Source organism: Drosophila grimshawi, unplaced genomic scaffold (assembly GCF_018153295.1).
Source record: "Drosophila grimshawi isolate 15287-2541.00 unplaced genomic scaffold, ASM1815329v1 contig_44, whole genome shotgun sequence".
Taxonomy (NCBI): Eukaryota; Metazoa; Arthropoda; class Insecta; order Diptera; family Drosophilidae; genus Drosophila; species Drosophila grimshawi.
The window spans coordinates 4561410-4582359 of record NW_025063240.1 but is presented as its reverse complement, the minus strand read 5'-3'; the positions used below and the strand labels follow the sequence as shown (position 1 = coordinate 4582359).

Below are 20950 nucleotides of genomic sequence, written 5' to 3'. Positions count from 1 at the left end.
TGGGGCGAAAGTGGATAAATTGGTGAAGCGTAATCAATGCATAATTTGATTGCCACTTAAAAAAAAAAAAGGGAAAAAACTCAATTATAGTTAATGCCTCAACGCTGACCAGGACTGACCATGGTATAAAAGCCGCTGGTTAACGACAAAGCCATGCAAAGGACTCACAAAGCACGCGGTCAGAACATGAATTCGTTAATATTCCCAACACTGTTGGTGTTGCTCTTGTTTTGGACGCTGACAACAGCAGCATCAGCATCAGCATCAGCAGCAGCAGTAGCAACTGCGACATCAATGCCAGACCACGTGTCACCGCCAGTTGATGATGGAATCCCCCGCGGACAAATGCCGGAGCAGCAGCAACATCAGCCGCACTCGCGGAAACGGAAGCAGGCACAGCTCAAAGGCGTTTCGTGGGGCAATCAATTGCCGGATATGCTAGTCGCTTACTTTCGCCAGTGTGGCGTGCACAACCTGCTGCTGGTTGTTTGTCATGCGGACATCGGTGAGTTTCTGATTTGCCCTAAAGCGCGTAACTACACTCAGAAAAAACAATTGTCCTGAATTTTTAGAAAATCGTTCCGAAAACTTGAAAGATTTTCTTGTTTTTCGAAATAATTTCAAGATATACCAGAAAAAACGTCATATTTTTTAGATTTATTTAAATCTCTAATTTGATGTCTTAAATAAAACATACACTAAAACTAATATTATACACTAAAACTAATATTAAAGTCATAAGTCATAAGTGCCGACAAACGGGAAACTGGTGTCCATCTTCGAGACGTTCTAGCCGCAAGGAGCACTCCTTGCACAGGCAGAGATGCCGGCAGGACACTATAACAATATTCCAGCTGCGATCCAGGGAAACCACACAAATTATTCGGTTTGTAATGCATTGACATCAGTTCGTTCCCTGACCTCAAATTTCTGTAGCACCCAGGATAATTGTTGGTCTATCCATCTCGATGCACTTAGAAGAGCTCTACACACTTTTTTTGACATTTCGTTGCGTAGTTTCCTAAGCAGATGGATGACATAGTAATACACATAGTCGCGGAACATATAGAGCACCAGGAGTAGGACGATGACAATGGAGAGCAGGACGATGTTTTTAGCAAATAGATGCCATGCTCAACTATACAAGCCGTAAAGTAATGAAGTGGAAGTATTAAATAGTCCAAGATGACAATGAATAACGTAAATGTAGTTGGATATATCGAAGACTCTGTGGAAGACTGTGATGTCTTTGAATATGGTCGCAGCCAGCTGGTAACCATCGCAGAGCAAGCTCCAAATGTGAGTGCTGCCTTGAACCAGGCAGTAACCCACAAACCAGCTGACGGCAAAAAAGTATTAAGTGTCTCAATTTTGAACGTACAAAGAACCTTTTCTATTTTTCCTAAAAATAGAAAAATGTACCATGCAATTAAGAAAAGAGAAATCCTGACTTTTGGATAGATGCAATCTTTATTCTTATAAATATATTTTCTAAATGAGTTCGCCTTGATGATTTTCTAAAATTCAATTCGACTTCTTTCTTAGCACATTCGTAGGCCAAATTAAAATATTAAGCACAATCTGGTTTTGTTTTTCTCAATGTGTATTTCCAGATGCGAAACTTTTGAGTTTGCTGCTGCAACATTTTGGGGCACACAATTTCTATGTGCAGGTCATCACGGAGAGCTGTTTGAATGATTTGACTCATTGGAGGAATGAGACACTCACACCGGAGGCGCCGCCACCGCGCAGCTTTGTGGTGGATTATGTGACCCACTGGCCGGTGTCCTTTGAGTTGCCACCGCTGAGCTACAAATTGGGCATTTTGTTGCTACGTTTCAATAGCCCCTGTGCATTAAATTTGCTACGTTGGTCGGCGGCTACGGAGCATAATTATTTTACCACCAATCGCTTTTGGCTGTTGCTCACACAAGATATACAGGATTTGGAATTGCTCGGGGACGAGGAGATCTTTATACCGCCCGACAGCGAAATGCGTGTGCTCTGGCACAGTTTGGGGGAGGAGTCATCATTTAATGTCACGCTGATAGATGTGTACAAGGTGGCTGCCTGGAAGCCGCTCAAGCGTCGCTTGGTTGGCAAACATCTGCGCAATCCACGGCACATTGTGCATGCCCTGCAGCACTTCGGTTCGGCGATAACATATAGAAAGAATCTGGAAGGTATTGTTTTCAATACAGCCATAGTTGTTGCATTTCCCGATATGTTCACCAACATTGAGGATATGACCCAGAGGCATATCGACACCATTTCCAAAGTCAATCATCGCCTCATGCTGGAGCTGGCTAATCAATTTAATATAAGGTAAGTTCCACTAACTAAAAAGCGCACTGGAAATAAAGCATTCAAATTAAACTAGTTTCTAATTTCTAACGAAATAATACAGATATTAATGCTTACTTTAATAGCTTCCATTCCTTATTTACACTCAGAAAAAAATCCGCCTGAATTGTAGAAAACAACACACTGCAAATTTTTATATATCTTTGCGACATTTTAGAAAAATCCAGCCTGTAATAAAAACTACAAATCCTAATCCTTAAATATTAATTCTAATTTCTAATATCAGACAAATTTTTCCTCCGAGTGTAAGGCAATGTTTGCTGACTTTCCCAATGAGTGCCATTAATTTTCCGCTCGTAGTGAAAATTGCAATTACTCTCTCTCTCTCTCGAACTGAAAACAGATATAACACATACCAGACCGTCAATTATGGATGGCGTCAGCCGAATGGGTCCTTCGATGGTTTAATGGGTCGCTTTCAGCGCTACGAGCTGGACTTTGCCCAGCTGGCGATATTTATGCGGCTGGATCGATTTGCCCTGGTTAGCTTTGTGGCCGACACATATCATGTGAGAGCTGGCATTATGTTTCGACAGCCTCCACTTTCGGTGGTGGCCAACATCTTTGCGATGCCATTTGAAGAGGATGTTTGGATATCGATATTGGCATTGTTAATCCTGACTGTGGTTGTGCTGCTCTTGGAAATCATTCTCTCTCCGTATCCACACAACATGAACTATATGGATTCGTGGAATTTTGTGTGGGGTGCGATGTGCCAGCAAGGATTCTATGTGGATGTGCGCAATTCTTCAACTAGGATTATCGTATTTACCACATTTGTGTCGGGTGTTTTTCTCTTCACCTCCTTCTCGGCGAATATTGTGGCCCTGCTGCAGAGTCCCTCGAATTCGATTCGTTCGTTGGGTGACTTGAGCCAATCAAAGCTAGAAATCTTTGTACAAGATACTCAATATAATAAGATATATTTCACAGAATCCACAGATCAGGCAACGAAGAATCTATACAACAAGAAGATCGCCCCGCACGGCGATTACATTTATATGCGACCCGTGCTGGGCATGGAGAAAATGCGCACAGGAAGCTTTGCCTATCAGGTGGAGCTGCAGGCAGGCTATCAAATCGTTAGCGATACGTTCAGTGAGCCCGAAAAGTGCGGCCTGATGGAACTGGAGCCATTTCAATTGCCCATGCTGGCGGTGCCAACGCGCAAGAACTTTCCCTACAAGGAGCTATTCCGCAGACAGTGAGTCGAGCATAAAACAAAAAAATAATTGCCATTGCAACCAAGTATCGTTTTCTGTTGCAGATTACGCTTGCAGCGCGAGGTTAGCCTGGTGAATCGCGAGGAACGCAAGTGGATACCGCAGAAGCCGAAGTGTGAGAGCGCCGTTGGTGGATTCATCTCCATTGGCCTCACCGATTGTCGCTACGCATTTGTTTTCTTTGTCTGTGGTGCTGCGATTAGTGTTAGCCTGCTTCTCTTGGAGCTGCTCTGCAAGCACAGAAGGAGAATTCACGCAACCATTCAGGAATATATGCACCGTTAACTGATTTGATCTTTATTGGATGTGCACTTTAAATGGGTATGGTTAGCTGTTGGACGACCGCACGTAGAACATCGGGCGTTTTGAACTGCCAGTTGCGGATGCACTTGCTCACACTGCACCAGGACTCGCCGTGGGTCGGCTCGGCGGCAATGCAACGCTCGAGCACCTCCTGCTGCTGCTGCTCCGTGCCATGAAGCAGCTCAAATTTGTAGAAATATGCCCAGGCATCGCCCAAATCCGGATCAATTTTCACCTGAAAATTATTTATAAATATAAATAGAAAACAAATCAAATTTTAGCACTCACTGTTCGATTGAACCAATCGCGGCACTTGGAGAACTTGTGCTCCGACCAGAACAGCTTGGACACGGCCAACAGTACGTGCGGATCGTGTTCGCATTTCTTGAGTGCATCCACCGATTTGGTTTTCCTCTGCGGCTTCGTCTCCATGAAGATGGCCTCGGCCCACAGCTCACCAGCGTTGGGACACTCTTGCAGCGCACGCGCCATCATTGTGCTGGCAATCTCTTTGAGACCCGCTCGCAACTCCACACGTATCGCCTCCATCCAGAGTACAGCGATCTTCGGATTGCGCAGCCTTCCACGTTCCAAGATCGAGCGTGCTTTGGTGAGGACACCTTTGCGCTCCTCCAAATTGGCGGAGAGTATCCACAGGGGTATCGAGGTGGGGCATTTTTTCAGTGCCAGCGTATAGGTTGCGGCCGCATCGTCAGTGCGTCGCTGCTGCTCCTCAATCTGGCCCTTCATCATCCACAGTTTGGGGAACTCGGGAAAAACCTCAACGGCCTCGGCGAGCAGACGCAGCGCCTCATCGAAACGCTCCAGTGCCCATTCCAAACGGGCCGATTTCATCATAACACGGGGCGTCGGCGCCGATCCACGTGCCTTGGCCAGCAGGCGGCGGGCTCGCTCATATTCCGAGTTCTCCGACTCCAGCTTGACGGCAGCCAGCCAAATATCCTCCGAATTGGGATTCGCTTGGAAGGCCAACGACAATATGCCACGGGCAGCGGGCACATCGCCAGCCATCCATTTCGACTTGGCACCCATCAGCCAGAGTATCTCCGATTTGGGACAATGGGCAACGGCGCGCTGCAGCAAAGCCTCCAAGGATTCGCGTGTGCCATGATTCTTCTCAAAGTATGCGGCACGCAGCCAAATGCTCTTCTTCGAGGGAAACATTTGCAGCGCATGGGCATAAACGGCGCGTGCACACTCGAAAGCATTCTCCTTGGCACACTAAATGGAAAACGGATTAGATGAGAAATCGCCCCGCTTACGATTAAAGTTGTCAATGAAATACTCACAAAATCGGCATCATCGATCCAGGTCTGTTTGCGATCCTCCTCCTCGACACCAATGCCTATGACAGCTTTAACAATTGCCTGGCAACAATTGACTGCGCCCGATTTCTCTGCCTCGATGGCCTCCTGGAACCAGTGATCCCGATTGATCTCCACCCCGTTTGCCGTCAGCGATGTCAGCGAACGATCGACAATTTTCTCGACCATGTGTATGTTGCCATTGGCCTCCTCCAGCTTGGCGGCCGTTGTCCAAATCTGTCGATCTGTGGGTATATTCTCTCGCGCCTTGTTCAGCACCTTGCGCGCATTCTCATACGTCTCCAGCCGAGCCAAGGCTAACCACAATTCCACACTGGTGTTGCAGCACTCGACGGCACGGGAGAGCAGAATGCGTGCATCATCCGGATTCTCCAGCTCAACCGCTGCCTTCCACAGACGCACCGAATTCGGTATGTGCTCGAGTGCTTTGCGAAAAACTCTTCGCTTCGCTTTCGTCTCCGTTTCCAGATCGGCGGCCTTGATCCAGATGCGCACCGAGGTGGGAATGTGTCGCGCCGCCTGGGCAATTACCGCTTTGGCTGTGTCCGGCGGCTGCAGACGTGCAGCCTCCAGCCAGAGATCCTCTGACTGGGGATTCATCTCACAGCCACGCATAATAAGATTACGAGCCATTTGCACCTTGCCGGTGACCTCCTCCAGGCGGGCTGATGCTATCCAGGCAGGCGGATGATTGGGATTCGTTTCGCGCACGCTCTTCAGCAGCAGGCGGGCCTTTTTAATATCGTTGATGTCGCCGCCATAGGTGGGTATCATGCTCTGCAGATCGGTCAGATAACCCTTGGGATCGACGACTGTTTGGCCCGTCACCGAGTCAGAAACCTGAGATAGCTTCACATTCATTAGAGTATTTCGCGCCTGACCAATTTTACGCAAATCCAAATCGCCGGTGGGCGTCAACATGCCGGGCGTGGCCACGCCGGGCACCATCGAAGCCAGCCCGGAGCTGGCATCCAAGCTGGCAGCTGTCTCGCCGCCCAGATTGCGGGAGAGAACGCTATCCGGCAGTGGTGTAAATTTCTCGGCACGTGGATTCCGCTGCTTCCGATTGCGACTGTCGCCTACCTCGGGTATCGTGGACCATTCCTCCGTGGTGACCGTGGCCAGCGAACGCTTGAGATCGCTGAATTGTTGCTGAATTTTAGGACGCTCCTGGCGATATCGCTCCAAATCTTCACGCAGACGTCGATCGCGATACTCTTTGCGTTTCTCATCCATGCGCTTCTCAATTGAATCGTAAATGGCGTCCGCCTCTTCGTCATCCTTATCGTACGGGTCCTTGGAGAAGAGAGAGCCACTGTAGCCACTAAACTCATCATAATTGGAATCATTTAAATCCTCATCCTCCTCCTCCTCTTCGTCCTTCTTCTTGCGCTTGGTGGCTGGTGGCGCATGTCGATCGTCGGACACATCATTGGCATCGCGCGCCGGACCAATATCCGAACGTGTAGTGAAACCAGTGGCGCTGCAATTTAAATATAATATATATATTTTTTTCTGTTAGCTAAAACTAAAATTGAGATATACCCGCGTCCCACGCCGGGCAACGTAGCCAAGCGGCGCCGGCACTCCAAGAAAGTGCTTCTTGTTACGGTTAGCAATTACCGCAGCGGTTATGTTTGACATCTTTCTTAATGCTCACGCTAGCTTTACTATTTATTATTTATATAAATTCAACGAAATAAACAAAACGTTTGCACTGCGGTTGGCTGCTTCTTGCAATTGTGCTATTCGCCCGGAATACAGACACTAGAGATGAAACAGCCGAAAAAAAAGAAGCTAAATTGACAACACAACAGCATCTCTAATAAATTGCTCAAAATATCGATATGTTGCATGATAAAGCAAATGGTTTGGCATGCGATATTTGCTAATAGTAAATTGACTAAATTGATTGAACAGCACAGCATCACTGGCCAAGTGCTTAAGAGATTGATTTTTTATATAAAGAAATATTTGCAAGATGCCTGTGCTCTCAAAATGCAGACACTTCAATGTAACAGAAAATGAAGCTAAATTGACAGCACAACAGCATCACTGGCCGACTGTTCAAAATATCGATATGTTGAGTTAAGAAATCGATTTGGTATTCGATATTTGCTAATAGAACAAAAAGTCGGCAAAGAGAAAAAAGCATTTTAATCAATTTCGCAAATTACGCTTGCAAATCAACCGCTGCAAGATGCCTGTGCTGCCGATGCCGCCGCTAATGCAGGTAACTAATCATTTATTATTAATATGAATATATTTTAATAATATGCCTTATGAAGAATGCTGTCGAGCCAATGCAAGTGGATGCGCCGCCCAACGAGGACAACGAGAACAACGAAGAGCAGCAAATTGTTGTGGAGAATCCCACAATCGACTTGGAGGTGTACGCCAATCAATACACGGGCATTGCACGACTTGATCGACTGATTTATGTGGCGGACGTTTGTCCCCTGTTGGCACTCGAGTCCCTCAAAATGGCCATCACCTATGTGCAGTCCACGTATAACGTGAAAGTCTATCAGATGCTGCACAAGCGCCTCAGTGATCTCCAAGCGGTCAATGGTGCTGGCGCAACTGCAGCTGCCGCTGGAGCTGAACAGGCAGTTGCCAATGCTGCTGCAGCTGCCGCTGCAGTTGCTGCGCTGCCCGATATCGCTGCACAACCAGCAGCAGCAGCTCAGGCTCAGGCCAATGCTGGAGCAGCTGCAGCTGGAGCAGGATCAGGTGCCGAAAAAGATGCATTTGCCTATGATGCTGTCTGGGTGGATGCGAAAATGAAGAAGGCGGCTTTAAAGCTGGAGAAACTGGACTCAGATCTGAAGAACTACAAATCGAATTCGATTAAGGAAAGCATTCGACGTGGCCACGACGATCTGGCTGATCATTATCTCAGCTGTGGCGATCTGACCAATGCCTTGAAATGTTATTCACGTGCACGAGATTATTGCACTAGTGGCAAGCATGTAGTCAATATGTGTCTCAATGTCATCAAAGTCTCGATTTACTTGAAGAACTGGGCGCATGTCATGAGCTACATATCGAAGGCGGAGAGCACACCGGATTTCTCGGAAGGCACCAAGGAGGCTAATGCCCAGGTGCATACACGGCTCGAGTGCGCCGCCGGCTTGGCCGAGCTGCAGCAAAAGAAATATAAAGTGGCCGCAAAGCATTTTTTGGCTGCCAATTTTGATCATTGTGATTTTCCCGAAATGATCTCCCCCAGCAATGTGGCCGTCTATGGCGGCCTCTGTGCCCTGGCCACATTCGATCGTCCGGAGCTGAAGCGTCTGGTCATCGCATCCACATCGTTCAAATTGTTCCTGGAACTGGAGCCGCAACTGCGCGACATTATCTTCAAGTTCTATGAGAGCAATTATGCCAGCTGTTTGACGCTGCTCGACGAGATCCGTGACAATCTGCTGGTGGACATGTATATAGCGCCACATGTCAACACACTCTACACGAAGATACGCAATCGTGCACTGATCCAATACTTTAGCCCGTATATGTCCGCCGATATGCACAAAATGGCCACCGCCTTCAATTCAACGATTGGGGATCTGGAGAACGAGGTGATGCAGTTGATATTGGATGGTCAGATACAGGCGCGCATCGATTCACACAATCGGATACTGTACGCCAAGGAGGCGGATCAGCGGAACAGCACTTTCGAGCGTGCCCTGCTCATGGGCAAACAATATCAGCGGCACACACGCATGCTCATCCTGCGCGCCGCCATGCTCAAGAGTCACATCCATGTGAAGAGCATCTCACGCGACGGTGGCAGCAGCAATCACGGCGCCGAGCTCTGTGTCTCGGCCGGCTCCAGCACAACTGCCGCACAACTTGCTCGCATTTAGAGGAGAAATAGCAGGCATCAAAAAATAAATATATATTGAGAGAGACCATTAATAAATTCGACGATAACCAAGCTGCAAGTTCATCTTTCATTTTCTCTTTCTGTGTGCTGCTAAATAAAGTCTAATAGCAAAGCTAATTAATTAATACCAAATTACTCTTTCTTTTCTAAATTGCGTTTATAGTTTAACAAAGAATCTTCATTTATAAAAAGTTTATATTGATTTTACAACAGCAGCGATTATAAAAATGTAAAATGCATAAAAAGAAATTTTAGCGTCTTTCGCGCTTTTTGTGTTCCCGCTGGCGATGATTGTCCGGACTGCGACGCCTGGAACGCTCGTCGCGCTGAGCGCTCCTTGATCTGTCTCGATGACCATTGTTTCGGCCGGCTTTGTGCCGCCCCTCGGCAGTTGGTGTGTCAATTTGATGTCGTCGGCTTGTGGTTTCCCTCGGACGATGATCTCGTTCCGAACGAGATCTCTCCTGATGATGATGATGACCATTGAGTTTGGATTTGCTTTTCTGGCGTTTCTTTTGGTCACCCAAATCGCTGTCTGAGTCTGATGAGGAGCCGGAGGAGCTGACTGAAGAGTCTTTCGACTTGTCTTTGCTGTCCTTTTTGGATTTTTTCTTTTTGCTCAGCTTGGATGATTTTTTCTTCATGCGCTCAATTTTCTCGAGTTTCTTGAGCAGCTTCAGTTTCTGTTTCTTGCTGAGCGATTTAAGGAAGAGCAGCTCCGGATTCTGTTGATGGGCGGCACGTGTGGCCTCCTCCTCATCGTCGCTAGGCACAAGTTGATGGCGCTGTTGCACATCCTTGATGCTCTGCAGCTCCAACGCCGAACGCTTCATCATTAGGCCATCCTCCTTCATTTGCTCTTCGAGCACGTTCTTGGACATGATATCGTTGGCTTCCGATTCGGAGTGCAGTTTGCGTGCCTCACTCATCGAGATGCTATACATGCTGCACTCCTTGTCAGTATTGATGTGCCCCCATTTGTGGCACTTGAGGCAGCGAACGTTGCGCACCTGAATGCCAAATGGTTGATCTCGGATTTCGGTGTCGCCTTTGCAGTAGGATTCACGTGGTGCATTATATTTGCGCTGCCATTCGAATTTGTATTCGGGTTCATCGTCATCCCTTTCACGCTCCTTGCGCACACCTGGCGGCGGTTCGTACATAAAATTGACACTCAGCTTGTCCTTGCTGTCTTTGCTGAGCATCGCCTTGTTCTCGTGCAGATTCTGCTCCTTCTCGTACTGTGTGCGAAGCTCCTCCTGTTTCTTTTTGTATGCCTCAGCCTGCTGCTCCGCCATCCAAACCTAGATAAGATTAGATAGATTTTATGTATAATTTTAAATGTTTTGTTTCAAACATAAACGTTTTGTTGTTATTTACCCGTTTGAGATTATCCCTGGAGGCGGGATGGAAGAATTTCTTGCACATGTAATTGTTAAAACCTTTGCCCATCTTGTTAACTTAATAAAGTTCCAATATTTTCAATATATGAAGCGTAAATTTTACAATTATTTGCTGCGTTCCGAAAAGTCAACTCGAAATTGAGTCTGTGTTTGCTTGTGTATAAATATATAGTGTCTTCGCGATATATATCGATATGTTTACATTGCTGCCTTGCTGAGTTTTCGATTACTCAGATAACCTAGGGTTCGTTATGCTTTCAAACATGCATTATTTGCACCAAATCTGTAGTTTTTGTAGTAATTATTTATTGTTTTTTTATATTACTAATCGATTACTGATTGTACCAATTAGTTCACAAGAAGAGGCCTAACAAAGCAACTCTGCTTTAAGATACGCTGCAACGTTAGCCAACACTTAATTGAAAAACACAATTACGCGAAGCAATATTTTGAAATTAGATTGGCAGCATGTCCGCATATACTAATGAAATGGATGCAAACGATATGGTTTCGTGTCCATACAACAAGGCGCACAAAATGCTGCGCAAAAAACTGCAACAACATATACTGAAATGTCGCGAGATTCATAAAGACGAAGTGGAATTGCTCGTGTGTCCCTTCAACAAGGCGCATCTAATACCCGAAAAAGATTATGTCGTAAGTCGCGTTCAGAACTTTGCTCCAATTCTCTCACTCACACATATACACACTCTCTCACACACACACCTGCAGCAACACACAAGATCTTGCGTAGATCGCAAGATCATCGCCCATTATCAGCAAAGTGCGCCCGCCGCGCCCACCGATGAGACGAAACACGAAAAGATAGAACCCGACGAGAACTGGGACGACGAAGATGTGCCCGACTACAATCCCCAGTTGTACGTGGCCAGTGCGAATATTGTGCGAGAACCAAAGGGCATGTTTCCCTCACAGCGCAAAGCGTTCATTAAACAGGAGCGCCGGCGTCAATTGGGGCACGACAGCGATGAGGAACAGTCGCCCAGACAACAAAGATTAGCTCCAACAAAGATCACATCGTCCTCCACATCATCAGCGCAGCGATCGTCACCATACAAATTACCAAATCGCAATCGCTAAGCTTAAGACAAATATCTTTGTATATTTTAAATATTGCTTCAAAATACACGTAAATATTTTTGTAAAAGAAAGAAAAAAGAAAAATTCAGATTTTACTGTTTGCCGGCAAGACGGCGTCGTTCATTGGCACGAAAATCACGTCGTGCTGCTTTCGATTTTCCGTTTATGGCAGTTGTGCGTGCCACAAAATTGTCCTCACAATATTTAATGGGATTATATGTGGGCACATCGGGTTCCTTGTCCCAATCCTCCTCACATTCAGCTGAAATACTCCATGTAGTTTCTGTGGCCTGTTGCCGAGGATCTTCCTTTTGCAATTCGCTGTGCCAGCGAATGCGTTCCGGGCATTCTTTCATGTGCAGCTGCAGATGAAGATTTCGTATTAATCAACAAGTTACAGCAGGTAACAATTTTGATACTCACACTCAACTCTTCGGCTTTGTAGCGATGATTCTCATTATAGGGACATACCAGAAATTGTTTCGAGTTGCCCGAAATGCGGCTGCAGCGTTCCAAATGCTTTGTCAAACGTCCACGAATAAGTTTATGAGCCTTATTGTAGGGACATGTTACAAAATCATTAAACGAATCTGACGACGCCATTTTTCGAAATAGAAAATTCGATGTCTACACCCAAAACAAAATTCTGAATAACCGCTCAAACTACAAGGTCTCAACAATTGTTGCTATCGATGAGTGAAAACTGCCTTCGATATTGAGGCGCGTTGGATTCAAAAACATCGAGACTCGATACTTATACTCACCTGCTTCGATACATATTTGAAACTTTCACATTGTGGGCCTCGACCTATATTTTAAAATATTAAAGTTTTTATTTGCAAGTAATTTTGCTTAATGCTTCAAAGTGCTGTCACAAGAATTACCAAAAATTAATTCGATTAAATTTAACTCTATTAGGTGGTTAGTTTGAAATTATTGTATGGAGTTTAAAGTTAAACTGACATTTGGCAACGTCTTATTTACGTCGAGTATAAAATTTTAAACCCCCTTTCAATATAGAAAACATCCATATAAGTTTTATAAATAAATTTCGCATTTTCACATTTCAATATTCTTTCATGCAAACAACTGCCTTTTCTCAATAATACACCTTAATTGACAGCCAGTACATAAACACTTAAAAAAGAAACAGATTTGTAATTTACAAACTTTTGGGGAAAATGTAACTGTTCTTTATTGTAAAACAATTGCGGCATTTCCTCACACTTCACACAATTTTCTGTTGTTTTCTCATTTGACACTAAAACTGTAAACAGTAACAACAGTTGGCGAATTTTATGCTCTGTTATTGTTTTTGTTACTGATGTTGTTTTTGTTACTGTTGTTGTTGTTTACGCGGTTTCCATTGGCTGAGCAGCAGCAGTTTCTTCGGTATATTTGCCCTTATCCTTGCCCAATGCCGCCAAGCGTCCCTTGCTGCGACGCTCCAAAATGGCCTTGCGATCCTTGTCGAGCTTGAGTTTGACAATGAGCACCTTGCTGGGATGGATACCGACGTAGACGTTGGTGCCGTTGGCATTCTCGCGCTGAATCTTCTCGATGTAAACGACGAATTTCTTGCGATACGATTGGACCACTTTGCCCACCTGGTTGCCCTTGTAATGGCCACGGATCACTTGCACCTCGTCGTCCCGACGAATGGGCATCGAGCGCACGTTGTATTTCTGGCGCAGTTCCTTGGATAGGGGGGCGGACATGAGGCGACGGCGGATATGGGAAGGCGCCTGGAAGTGACGCTTGCGGTTCTTCCTGCGCGAAGACGACACGAACTTGTTCAACTTCATTCTGATTGGCTGTGTGGGCTGTGAGGGAAACAGTTAAAAATTTCCAGTGATTAGCAATGTTTCTTTATCGATTTCTTATTTTATTCCCATTTGTTTTTTTGCTTTTGCCGTCAGTTTTCACACAACAAAATTGAAAACGTACACAATTTCACTTAAATTATGTGCGTTGTGGTTTGTGCTACGCATTTGCATTATTAATGCGTCAAAATGAACAATGATGGCTGAACAAATGCGAAATTATATCGAACTCAAAAACTTACACCAAACTACCGTCGTAATAACAACGAAAAGAAAGAATTTTGACAGCTGCGACCGGCGGAAGTGTTAAAAAATTGTACTCAAAATGGTATCACAACGCTTTACAACACTGTCAAAGAGCGTTGCCACTCTTGAGATGGATATACTCAACCGTTGTGCTCTTAAAGGCGAAAAAAAGCTAATTGGAATTGTGAATTTATTTTTTAATAATATTGTTAGCTTGAAAAGTTAATTTAATACTGTTATCAAAATAAATATCGCAAATAATTGATGAGAAATATTTTATTTTTGCTTTTAATCAAACTAATGGAAAAGCACCGTATGCTGCATAACGGCCACACTTTATAAACACACCATCTATGTTGAGTTTGTTAACTGAGAGCTTTTAAATTCTTGATTTTCTTCTTGCTGATCGGTGCCCAAAATCTTTCACTGGAGCCTATTTGGAAATCAGTCGCGCATGTGAAGTCAACTGTTGCGGTTGTTCAGGTGGTCAGAGCTCGAAATAGTGTCCAGTTTCAGGTCAATTCAATTTACTCTCCTTGCCCACACACTCACATCCAATTAAGATGATGAACAGCATTAAAAAGTTGCCCATGCGTATGGTAAGTTTATTGCCACGCCCCCTGCAAACTACACAACTGACTTTGAACTTGAAATTCTGCTTCTTTCTCTTGGGCTTCTGCAGCTGGCGAATGCAGCACGTCAGCAAAGTGCCGCTATGTCCTCGGCAACGGGACTGCCCCCGCCAATAACTCACCTCACCGACGATGAGAAAATGATGAAGGAGACGGGTGAGTCCTTTAACATTTCAGTTAATTTTAACAACAATGCGTTTGGAATTTTCAGAGCCTTTAACACTTTTAAGATTACTTTTGCGTGTGTATTTGTTTAATTTTTTTTTTTTTTTTGTGCTCAACATCAGTTTTTTGTTACGTAATTTGATCGGCCCATGTTGTCTTAAATGTTGTGGTTTTGTTATCGACATTGTTATTTTATTAATTTATTATTTAATACAATGTTTGCATACCAGCATAGGTCAGAATAATGAATGCATATTTCTCGATTCACATGCTCGTGCTGATAATGAACGGTTTCTGGTTAGGGAGAGGAGTTGGGAGTGGGGAGAGGCAGCAGGTGGGAGGGGGCAAAAAGATAAGCTTCTTTTTCGATTTGATAGTGGAAAATCGAATTTCCCACACTCGCTTCCTGCTGTAATAATGAAAACACTTGGTTTTAAGTGTATTTGATTAGTACTTCATTTTATTGCAGTTTATTGGCAGATTTTGCGCCGCTCATTCTTTAAATTATTTAATTTGCTTAATAAAGCAAGCAAAACAATTATATAATTTTTTTTTAATAGTTGCTTTTTCGAGAAGGCAAACAAAAAACTTACAGGATAATTATATCCTTCCTAGTATAAGCATTATTTTATGGATGCAAATTTTTTATCTAAATACATGCATATAATATATATATATATATATATATATATATATATATATCTCTTTATCGGTATATCAAATATATATATATATATATATATAAATATATATATTTGATATGCCGATAAAGATTTTATATATATAATCACATTTTCACTGACAACGTGGCAATTTTGTACACTCTTATAACTTAAAATATTGAAGTACATTTCGAACAGCAAAAAGACAACAAATAATTATTTTCACTTTTTATTTTTCACTACTCTTTTTTAACAATTACGACGCGGCTAAGAACAAGAAACATAACATAAATGCGAGGCGTGTGCGCGTGTGTGTGTGCTAAAAATAGCTTTGGTGCTTTAACAGAGTCTGCTCACGACGACATCGGCTGACGGCTGTTGTTGGCGCTGTGTGTTAAAGGACAGAAGCTTGGAGTATAAATAAGTCGCGTGTTCGAATGTAAGTTGGGTGTGGGGAAAAATGTTGAGTTGGTTATTTATAATAAAAAGAGGAGATATCTCTTTTTCGCTTGGGTTTTCACAAGTCAGTCAGCTGTTTAGTTGTTACTTGAATTTAACTCTACAGCGTTACACTTGTGATAGAGCAATTAAAATGCGACTTGTGGCAAAAGCCGGCCGCTCAACTGTGTTCACTGTTCTAGTGGAAACGACGGGGCAATGGAATGTGCTTTAGTCACTTTGAGTCGTTTACTCGCCTAGAGAGTTGAGCCAGTGGAACGTGGAAAGAGGAGTATATTATTCCTTGGACCACCACATCCCCCGCTGTCTCTTAGTTGGAGAGTTGACATTTTTTTGAAAAAAAAAAAAACCGAATGAGATAGAAGAAGGGTATTTCAGGTGCCGCTTGTTGCTGATGTCGCTGTTGATCATATTAATCATTGTTGCGTAACAATTGCTGTGCAGTTTGCATGAAAGATGCCTAAGCTGCTCCATCAATCTAAAACTAAATTATAGACTGGAAAATTTATATCACGTAGAACAAATATTTAAAACTAAAACAGTTTGAAAATAATAGTAAATTAATTGGTACAGTTGTGTTCAAAATGTGTATGCTACTTAAAACCAAATTAGGAAATCAAAACGCACACTAGGACATTGTTGCATTATTTGCATCTTGCAAGTAAATATTTTTCACATATTAATCTTTGCAACGTAACATTCGTCAAAACAAAAAAAAAAATAGGCGTGTGCACGTCGCACGTCATTTAGAAGCTAAACAATTCGACAAAAAAATGCTGCAAAAGATAACTATAAAAAATACATAATATATATACATATGTGTTTACACTTATACATTCATATTTATTGTATAGCGCTTATGCATGCGAAAGAGAGCGAGAGAGAGAGACAGAGCGTGTGAGAGCGGTACTTTTCAGAGAGAGCGACACGCAAGCATAAAATAAGCGGCAGAATTGATAAAGTGGATACACGCGTAGACACGCACACAATCACAAAACGATATAAACACACACACACACACACACACACAGCTAGCCGGGGACCAGTTTGATTAACGAATTTTGAAAGCTTGCAAGAAAGCTTTTCACAATAAAGCTTATATAACATAGCATCATGACTTGTGAAAAGTTCACGGAAGCTTTGTGTGCACAACTAAATTCTCAATGTTTTTTTTTTTGTTATTATCTTTTTTTAGTGGCTAAATTGGCGCAGGATCAAATCCTGCCATTGGTCAAGAAAATGGACTTTGAACACAAGTTCGATCCATCTGTGGTGAAGGCCGTTTTCGAGAATGGCCTGATGGGCATCGAAATCGATACGGAACTGGGCGGCAGCGGTTGCAATTTCATGACCAACATCATTGTCGTCGAGGAGCTGTCCAAGATTGATCCAGCGGTCGCCGCTCTTGTGGACATCCACAACACACTGGTTAACTCGCTGATGATCAAGTTTGGCAACGCGGAACAAAAGGCCAAATATTTGCCCAAATTGGCACAAGAATATGCCGGCAGTTTTGCTTTAACAGAGCCTGGCGCTGGCTCCGATGCCTTTTCCCTAAAGACTGTGGCCAAGAAGGATGGCTCTCACTATGTGCTCAATGGCACCAAGATGTGGATCTCCAACTCAGATATCGCTGGTGTTTTTCTGGTCTTTGCCAATGCCAAGCCCGAAGATGTGAGTAGAATTACAAAAAAATAATCTTTTAGCTTAACATGGAAATATTTAGAGATTTAAATTACATATTTACACGCAAAAACAAAAAGGAAAATATTTCAGAAAGTTGGTGAAAGCCTCTTGCAAATTTCAAAATCCTTTACTCAACCTAATCCAAATTCTAATTGATTTCGTTCTTTTCTTAAGGGTTATCGTGGCATAACGACCTTCATTGTGGATCGCGATACTCCTGGTCTGATTGTGAACAAGCCGGAGGATAAGCTGGGCATCCGTGCCTCTGGCACTTGCATGGTGACCTTTGACAATGTCCGTGTGCCCGAGGAAAATATCCTGGGCACCTTCGGGCATGGCTACAAGTATGCGGCTGGGTTCCTTAACGAGGGCCGCATCGGCATTGGTGCCCAGATGGTGGGCCTGGCCCAGGGCACATTTGATGCGACAATTCCATATCTGTTGGAGCGCAAGCAGTTCGGCGACGCCATCTATAACTTCCAGTCCATGCAGCATCAGATCGCCACAATTGCCACAGAGATTGAGGCGGCTCGTCTGCTCACCTACAATGCGGCTCGCCTCCAGGAGGCGGGCGTGCCCTTCCTCAAGGAGGCGGCCATGGCTAAGTTCTATGCCTCAGAGGTGGCTCAGCGTGCGGCGACCAAATGCGTTGACTGGATGGGAGGCGTTGGCTTCACGCGCGACTTCCCCCAGGAGAAATACTATCGTGATGCCAAGATCGGTGCAATCTATGAGGGCACTACCAACATGCAGTTGAGCACCATTGCCAAGTGCATCAAAAAGGAGGTTTCCGGTTAAGCAACACACTTCTAATCCCTAAGTCAATCGTTTCTATCTATATATATATAAAGCTGAGATATCGTACGTCAGATACGTCAAGTGCATTTAACACATCTGATTAAACAATCATCATCGATTGTTGCCAACGCATTTACAATTCTTTTGTTACATATTGTATCAAATACAATTAAATTTTTAAACTGAGCTAAAGCGTTTTTTACTTGACTTGGAATGTCAATCGGTTAATATAGCGAGATAAATTGATAAATCAGTTCGCTGTTTTAGTAATAACCGATTGCCATAGCTTGAGGATCAAGGAATGCTCAAATATCCATAGCTAGTTTAGTTTGAACAGATTAAAAGCACTGTATTCATTTAGAAGTAATTATAACCAATGACCAGTGACTTACGAGGTGACATATTACGCATTAAAAACAATATTACAATTTTCCCAAATTTAATTTAATGTAGGTTTTGCATTGGTTGCCTCCTTAATTTTGTGGCGACCAGTGATGCCAAGTGACCAAAACAAACAGGCCAAAAAAGGGGACAACAAAATTAGAGTAGTATATATATTTATATAAAAGATTTTCTAGGTATATTTTACTAACATTTTAATTAACAAAAATCTATATCATTTGACATTCAAATGACATTCTTGTGCAGTCTGAAGTCCAACTGTTCGAAGCCAATATCAGAAAACAGCAATGCTATTTCGCATCTATAACTTTCAGTCATCATCATTCAGCATCAGATTGCCACAATTGCCACAGAGATGGAGGCAGCTCGCTCGCAGGAGTCTTACAATTGTTGCCAATTACTCTTTCATTTTTTTTTTTTGTACTTTGTATAAAAAACAATTAAAATTAAAAAGATATGAAAAGAATTGCTGTACGTCTAATTCGAATGTCCGTCGGTCGTGGTAAATGCAGCCAGCAGCACATTGATCACAGTGATAAGGAATACACCCATAACAAGTATCTCATTAGTTCTTATATACCAACGACTCTGGCAGTGTTTTAAGCGTCGCTGTGAATGAATGAATGAGCAATTAGCAATTAGTGTGTTTATTTATGCTGTTTTAATAATAATTATCCATTGACATACCTTGAAGGTCAGCACAATGCCCACGAGTACCTGGAGGACCAGCGAGAGTATGACCAGAACCAGACTGCAGTAGAATGTGGATGCCTCATGATTGTAGGTGATCAGAAAACGCAGCTGATTGGCATTTGCCGAGAGCAGAGCAATGTCCATGAGTCCTTAAATCGGGAGAAATGTAAAAGATGATGTTAGTTTAGTTTCTTATTGAGTTGGTTGCAAGAACAGCAAGAGACGTATTTAAAAATAGCGCATTTATTTATAAATAACTATAACTGCATATTGTATCTACTTCTGAACTTACTGCACTTTATCTCCATGATTATATTTTAAACGCAACTACATATCTTAGACTATAACAACAACTCCAAATAGGCATTCGAATATTTCAGCTCATCTAATTCACTTACCTTCAGCTACATTTTTACTGGTCGCATAGTTATTTCCCGCTGATAATTCACTGGGACTTTTCTTGAGACTCTCTCGTTCTGTGGCAGCAACTTCCTTTGCCTTCGCTACCTGTTCATCATCCTCCGCCAACTTGTCACCGGCACCAGCACAGCATTGTCCTCCGACGGTGCTGGCAAAGCTGCCCTCGGAGCTGAGCGCATCCTCGACATCGATAACCACCTCGCTGGTGCGGCCCATTGTCTAACAAAAAAATAAATATATCGTTTGGTCAACTGGACACATTAATTAACAATGAGCTAATTGCGTTTAACAACTGGACTATTTACACAATTCTGAAGCTTAAAAAAAAGAACTTGCGGTTTTTGCCATTTGTGGTCTTTTTGCTGATAAACGGAACCGAACATGACATTGACCCCACTGTGCAAACGTTCCACAAACGCTGAAAGTCGGAAATGTTCGGTTCATGTCCAGGAGGTGAACAAACAGCCTAAGCATATGCCACACATTTTTATGAAATGTGGCACAACTTGGCCTATGTCAACACGCAAAAACACACAGAGATTTTAGTGCCTATCAGTTAAACACTTTTGCTTAGCTGACGGGAAAAAAAATAAAAAATTTGCTGGCTTGGTTTATATTAACTGCTAAGGCATCATCAAACTATCTAATTGTATTTTATAGTCATATAGTCGGCCATAATTACAGTTTGAGGCATGCTGCATTTTTTATAACAGCGCGCGCTGAATAAAGTATTGAATCAGGCCAGTGCTTCCGTGAAATGTCGTCAAAGAGCCGACAACAGCTGACAAAAAGGACACGCAAAACACAGCTAAAAAACACATATTACCTCTTGGCCGGTCAATATCGAGGGTTGCTTGTAAATAACCTGGCAAGTGTACATACATGTATACATACATGTATATAAAAATGACGAAATGGTTAAGTATATTTTAATAATTTTATATATAGTCGATTAGTAATTTTAAAACATCTTTATTTTTCAGTATTTACTAGTACATATTTGTAGCTGATAGTTCATCAAGTTATGCAAATATTAAGTATTAATTAACTGGTTTTTGTCGCAAAAATCTATCTACCAGTTAGAATGGGATTGCACTACATCTGTACTCAATCTATATAATTAATAAAATAAGAGCCTAGAAAAATAAAATTTTTATTCTTAAACAATTCAATTTTTTGTATAATAAAGTGTCCATTTCAATATTCTTTGAAAAATACATATAATATGAAACGGTGAAATTGTTGCCATTTTGTATTTATATTGATTAACCCTCGCGCCACAGGAGCAATTGCGTCACGAGAAGTGGCAACATCACCCAATCCACCAGTCGCTGG

The 20950-nt window shown here is 43.0% G+C and overlaps 9 protein-coding genes across 10 annotated transcripts; 4 read left to right on the top strand and 5 right to left on the bottom strand.

The window, feature by feature from the left end:
* The first annotated feature begins 326 nt into the window (after positions 1–326).
* On the top strand, positions 327–3926 carry LOC6571152. The gene is made up of 4 exons (XM_043215341.1): positions 327–505; positions 1614–2325; positions 2708–3568; positions 3632–3926. The coding sequence occupies exons 1-4, from the start codon at positions 346–348 to the stop codon at positions 3870–3872; spliced, it is 1974 nt and encodes a 657-aa protein (XP_043071276.1). The 5' UTR covers positions 327–345; the 3' UTR covers positions 3873–3926.
* Positions 3869–6933, bottom strand: LOC6571153 (pre-mRNA-processing factor 6). Its single transcript, XM_043215340.1, is given in 5 exon segments — positions 3869–4125; positions 4179–5132; positions 5201–6719; positions 6782–6795; positions 6797–6933. Coding segments are annotated over 5 exon segments (2796 nt in total). The 5' UTR covers positions 6881–6933; the 3' UTR covers positions 3869–3900.
* Positions 6934–7334: 401 nt separating this feature from the next.
* Positions 7335–9250, top strand: LOC6557863 (COP9 signalosome complex subunit 1b). The gene is made up of 2 exons (XM_001985222.3): positions 7335–7469; positions 7525–9250. The coding sequence occupies exons 1-2, from the start codon at positions 7437–7439 to the stop codon at positions 9103–9105; spliced, it is 1614 nt and encodes a 537-aa protein (XP_001985258.1). The 5' UTR covers positions 7335–7436; the 3' UTR covers positions 9106–9250.
* Positions 9251–9261: 11 nt separating this feature from the next.
* LOC6557855 (corepressor interacting with RBPJ 1) lies at positions 9262–10693 on the bottom strand. Its single transcript, XM_001985223.3, has 2 exons — positions 10506–10693; positions 9262–10429 (listed from the first exon to the last, which is right to left on the bottom strand). Exons 1-2 carry the CDS (start codon positions 10575–10577, stop codon positions 9377–9379), a joined length of 1125 nt encoding a protein of 374 aa, XP_001985259.1. The 5' UTR covers positions 10578–10693; the 3' UTR covers positions 9262–9376.
* A 279-nt stretch (positions 10694–10972) lies between these two features.
* On the top strand, positions 10973–11713 carry LOC6557844 (gametocyte-specific factor 1 homolog). Its single transcript, XM_001985224.2, has 2 exons — positions 10973–11185; positions 11261–11713. Exons 1-2 carry the CDS (start codon positions 10997–10999, stop codon positions 11627–11629), a joined length of 558 nt encoding a protein of 185 aa, XP_001985260.2. The 5' UTR covers positions 10973–10996; the 3' UTR covers positions 11630–11713.
* Positions 11627–12247, bottom strand: LOC6557842 (gametocyte-specific factor 1 homolog). The gene is made up of 2 exons (XM_001985225.3): positions 12053–12247; positions 11627–11991 (listed from the first exon to the last, which is right to left on the bottom strand). Exons 1-2 carry the CDS (start codon positions 12230–12232, stop codon positions 11722–11724), a joined length of 450 nt encoding a protein of 149 aa, XP_001985261.1. The 5' UTR covers positions 12233–12247; the 3' UTR covers positions 11627–11721.
* Positions 12248–12799: 552 nt separating this feature from the next.
* LOC6557836 (60S ribosomal protein L26) lies at positions 12800–13777 on the bottom strand. Of its 2 annotated transcripts, none has more exons than XM_001985226.3 (2): positions 13695–13777; positions 12800–13452 (listed from the first exon to the last, which is right to left on the bottom strand). In XM_001985226.3, the coding sequence occupies exon 2, from the start codon at positions 13432–13434 to the stop codon at positions 12982–12984; it is 453 nt and encodes a 150-aa protein (XP_001985262.1). In that variant the 5' UTR covers positions 13435–13452; positions 13695–13777; the 3' UTR covers positions 12800–12981. The 2 variants fall into 2 exon arrangements, with proteins under 2 accessions (XP_001985262.1, XP_032589900.1); XM_032734009.2 differs by lacking the exon at positions 13695–13777 and adding an exon at positions 13577–13662.
* Positions 13778–14126: 349 nt separating this feature from the next.
* On the top strand, positions 14127–18286 carry LOC6557827 (short/branched chain specific acyl-CoA dehydrogenase, mitochondrial). Its single transcript, XM_001985227.3, has 4 exons — positions 14127–14297; positions 14381–14486; positions 16812–17290; positions 17477–18286. Exons 1-4 carry the CDS (start codon positions 14262–14264, stop codon positions 18098–18100), a joined length of 1245 nt encoding a protein of 414 aa, XP_001985263.1. The 5' UTR covers positions 14127–14261; the 3' UTR covers positions 18101–18286.
* Positions 18287–18978: 692 nt separating this feature from the next.
* On the bottom strand, positions 18979–19831 carry LOC6557812 (ninjurin-B). The gene is made up of 3 exons (XM_001985228.3): positions 19594–19831; positions 19190–19344; positions 18979–19111 (listed from the first exon to the last, which is right to left on the bottom strand). The coding sequence occupies exons 1-3, from the start codon at positions 19829–19831 to the stop codon at positions 18980–18982; spliced, it is 525 nt and encodes a 174-aa protein (XP_001985264.2). The 3' UTR covers position 18979.
* Positions 19832–20950: the final 1119 nt, after the last annotated feature.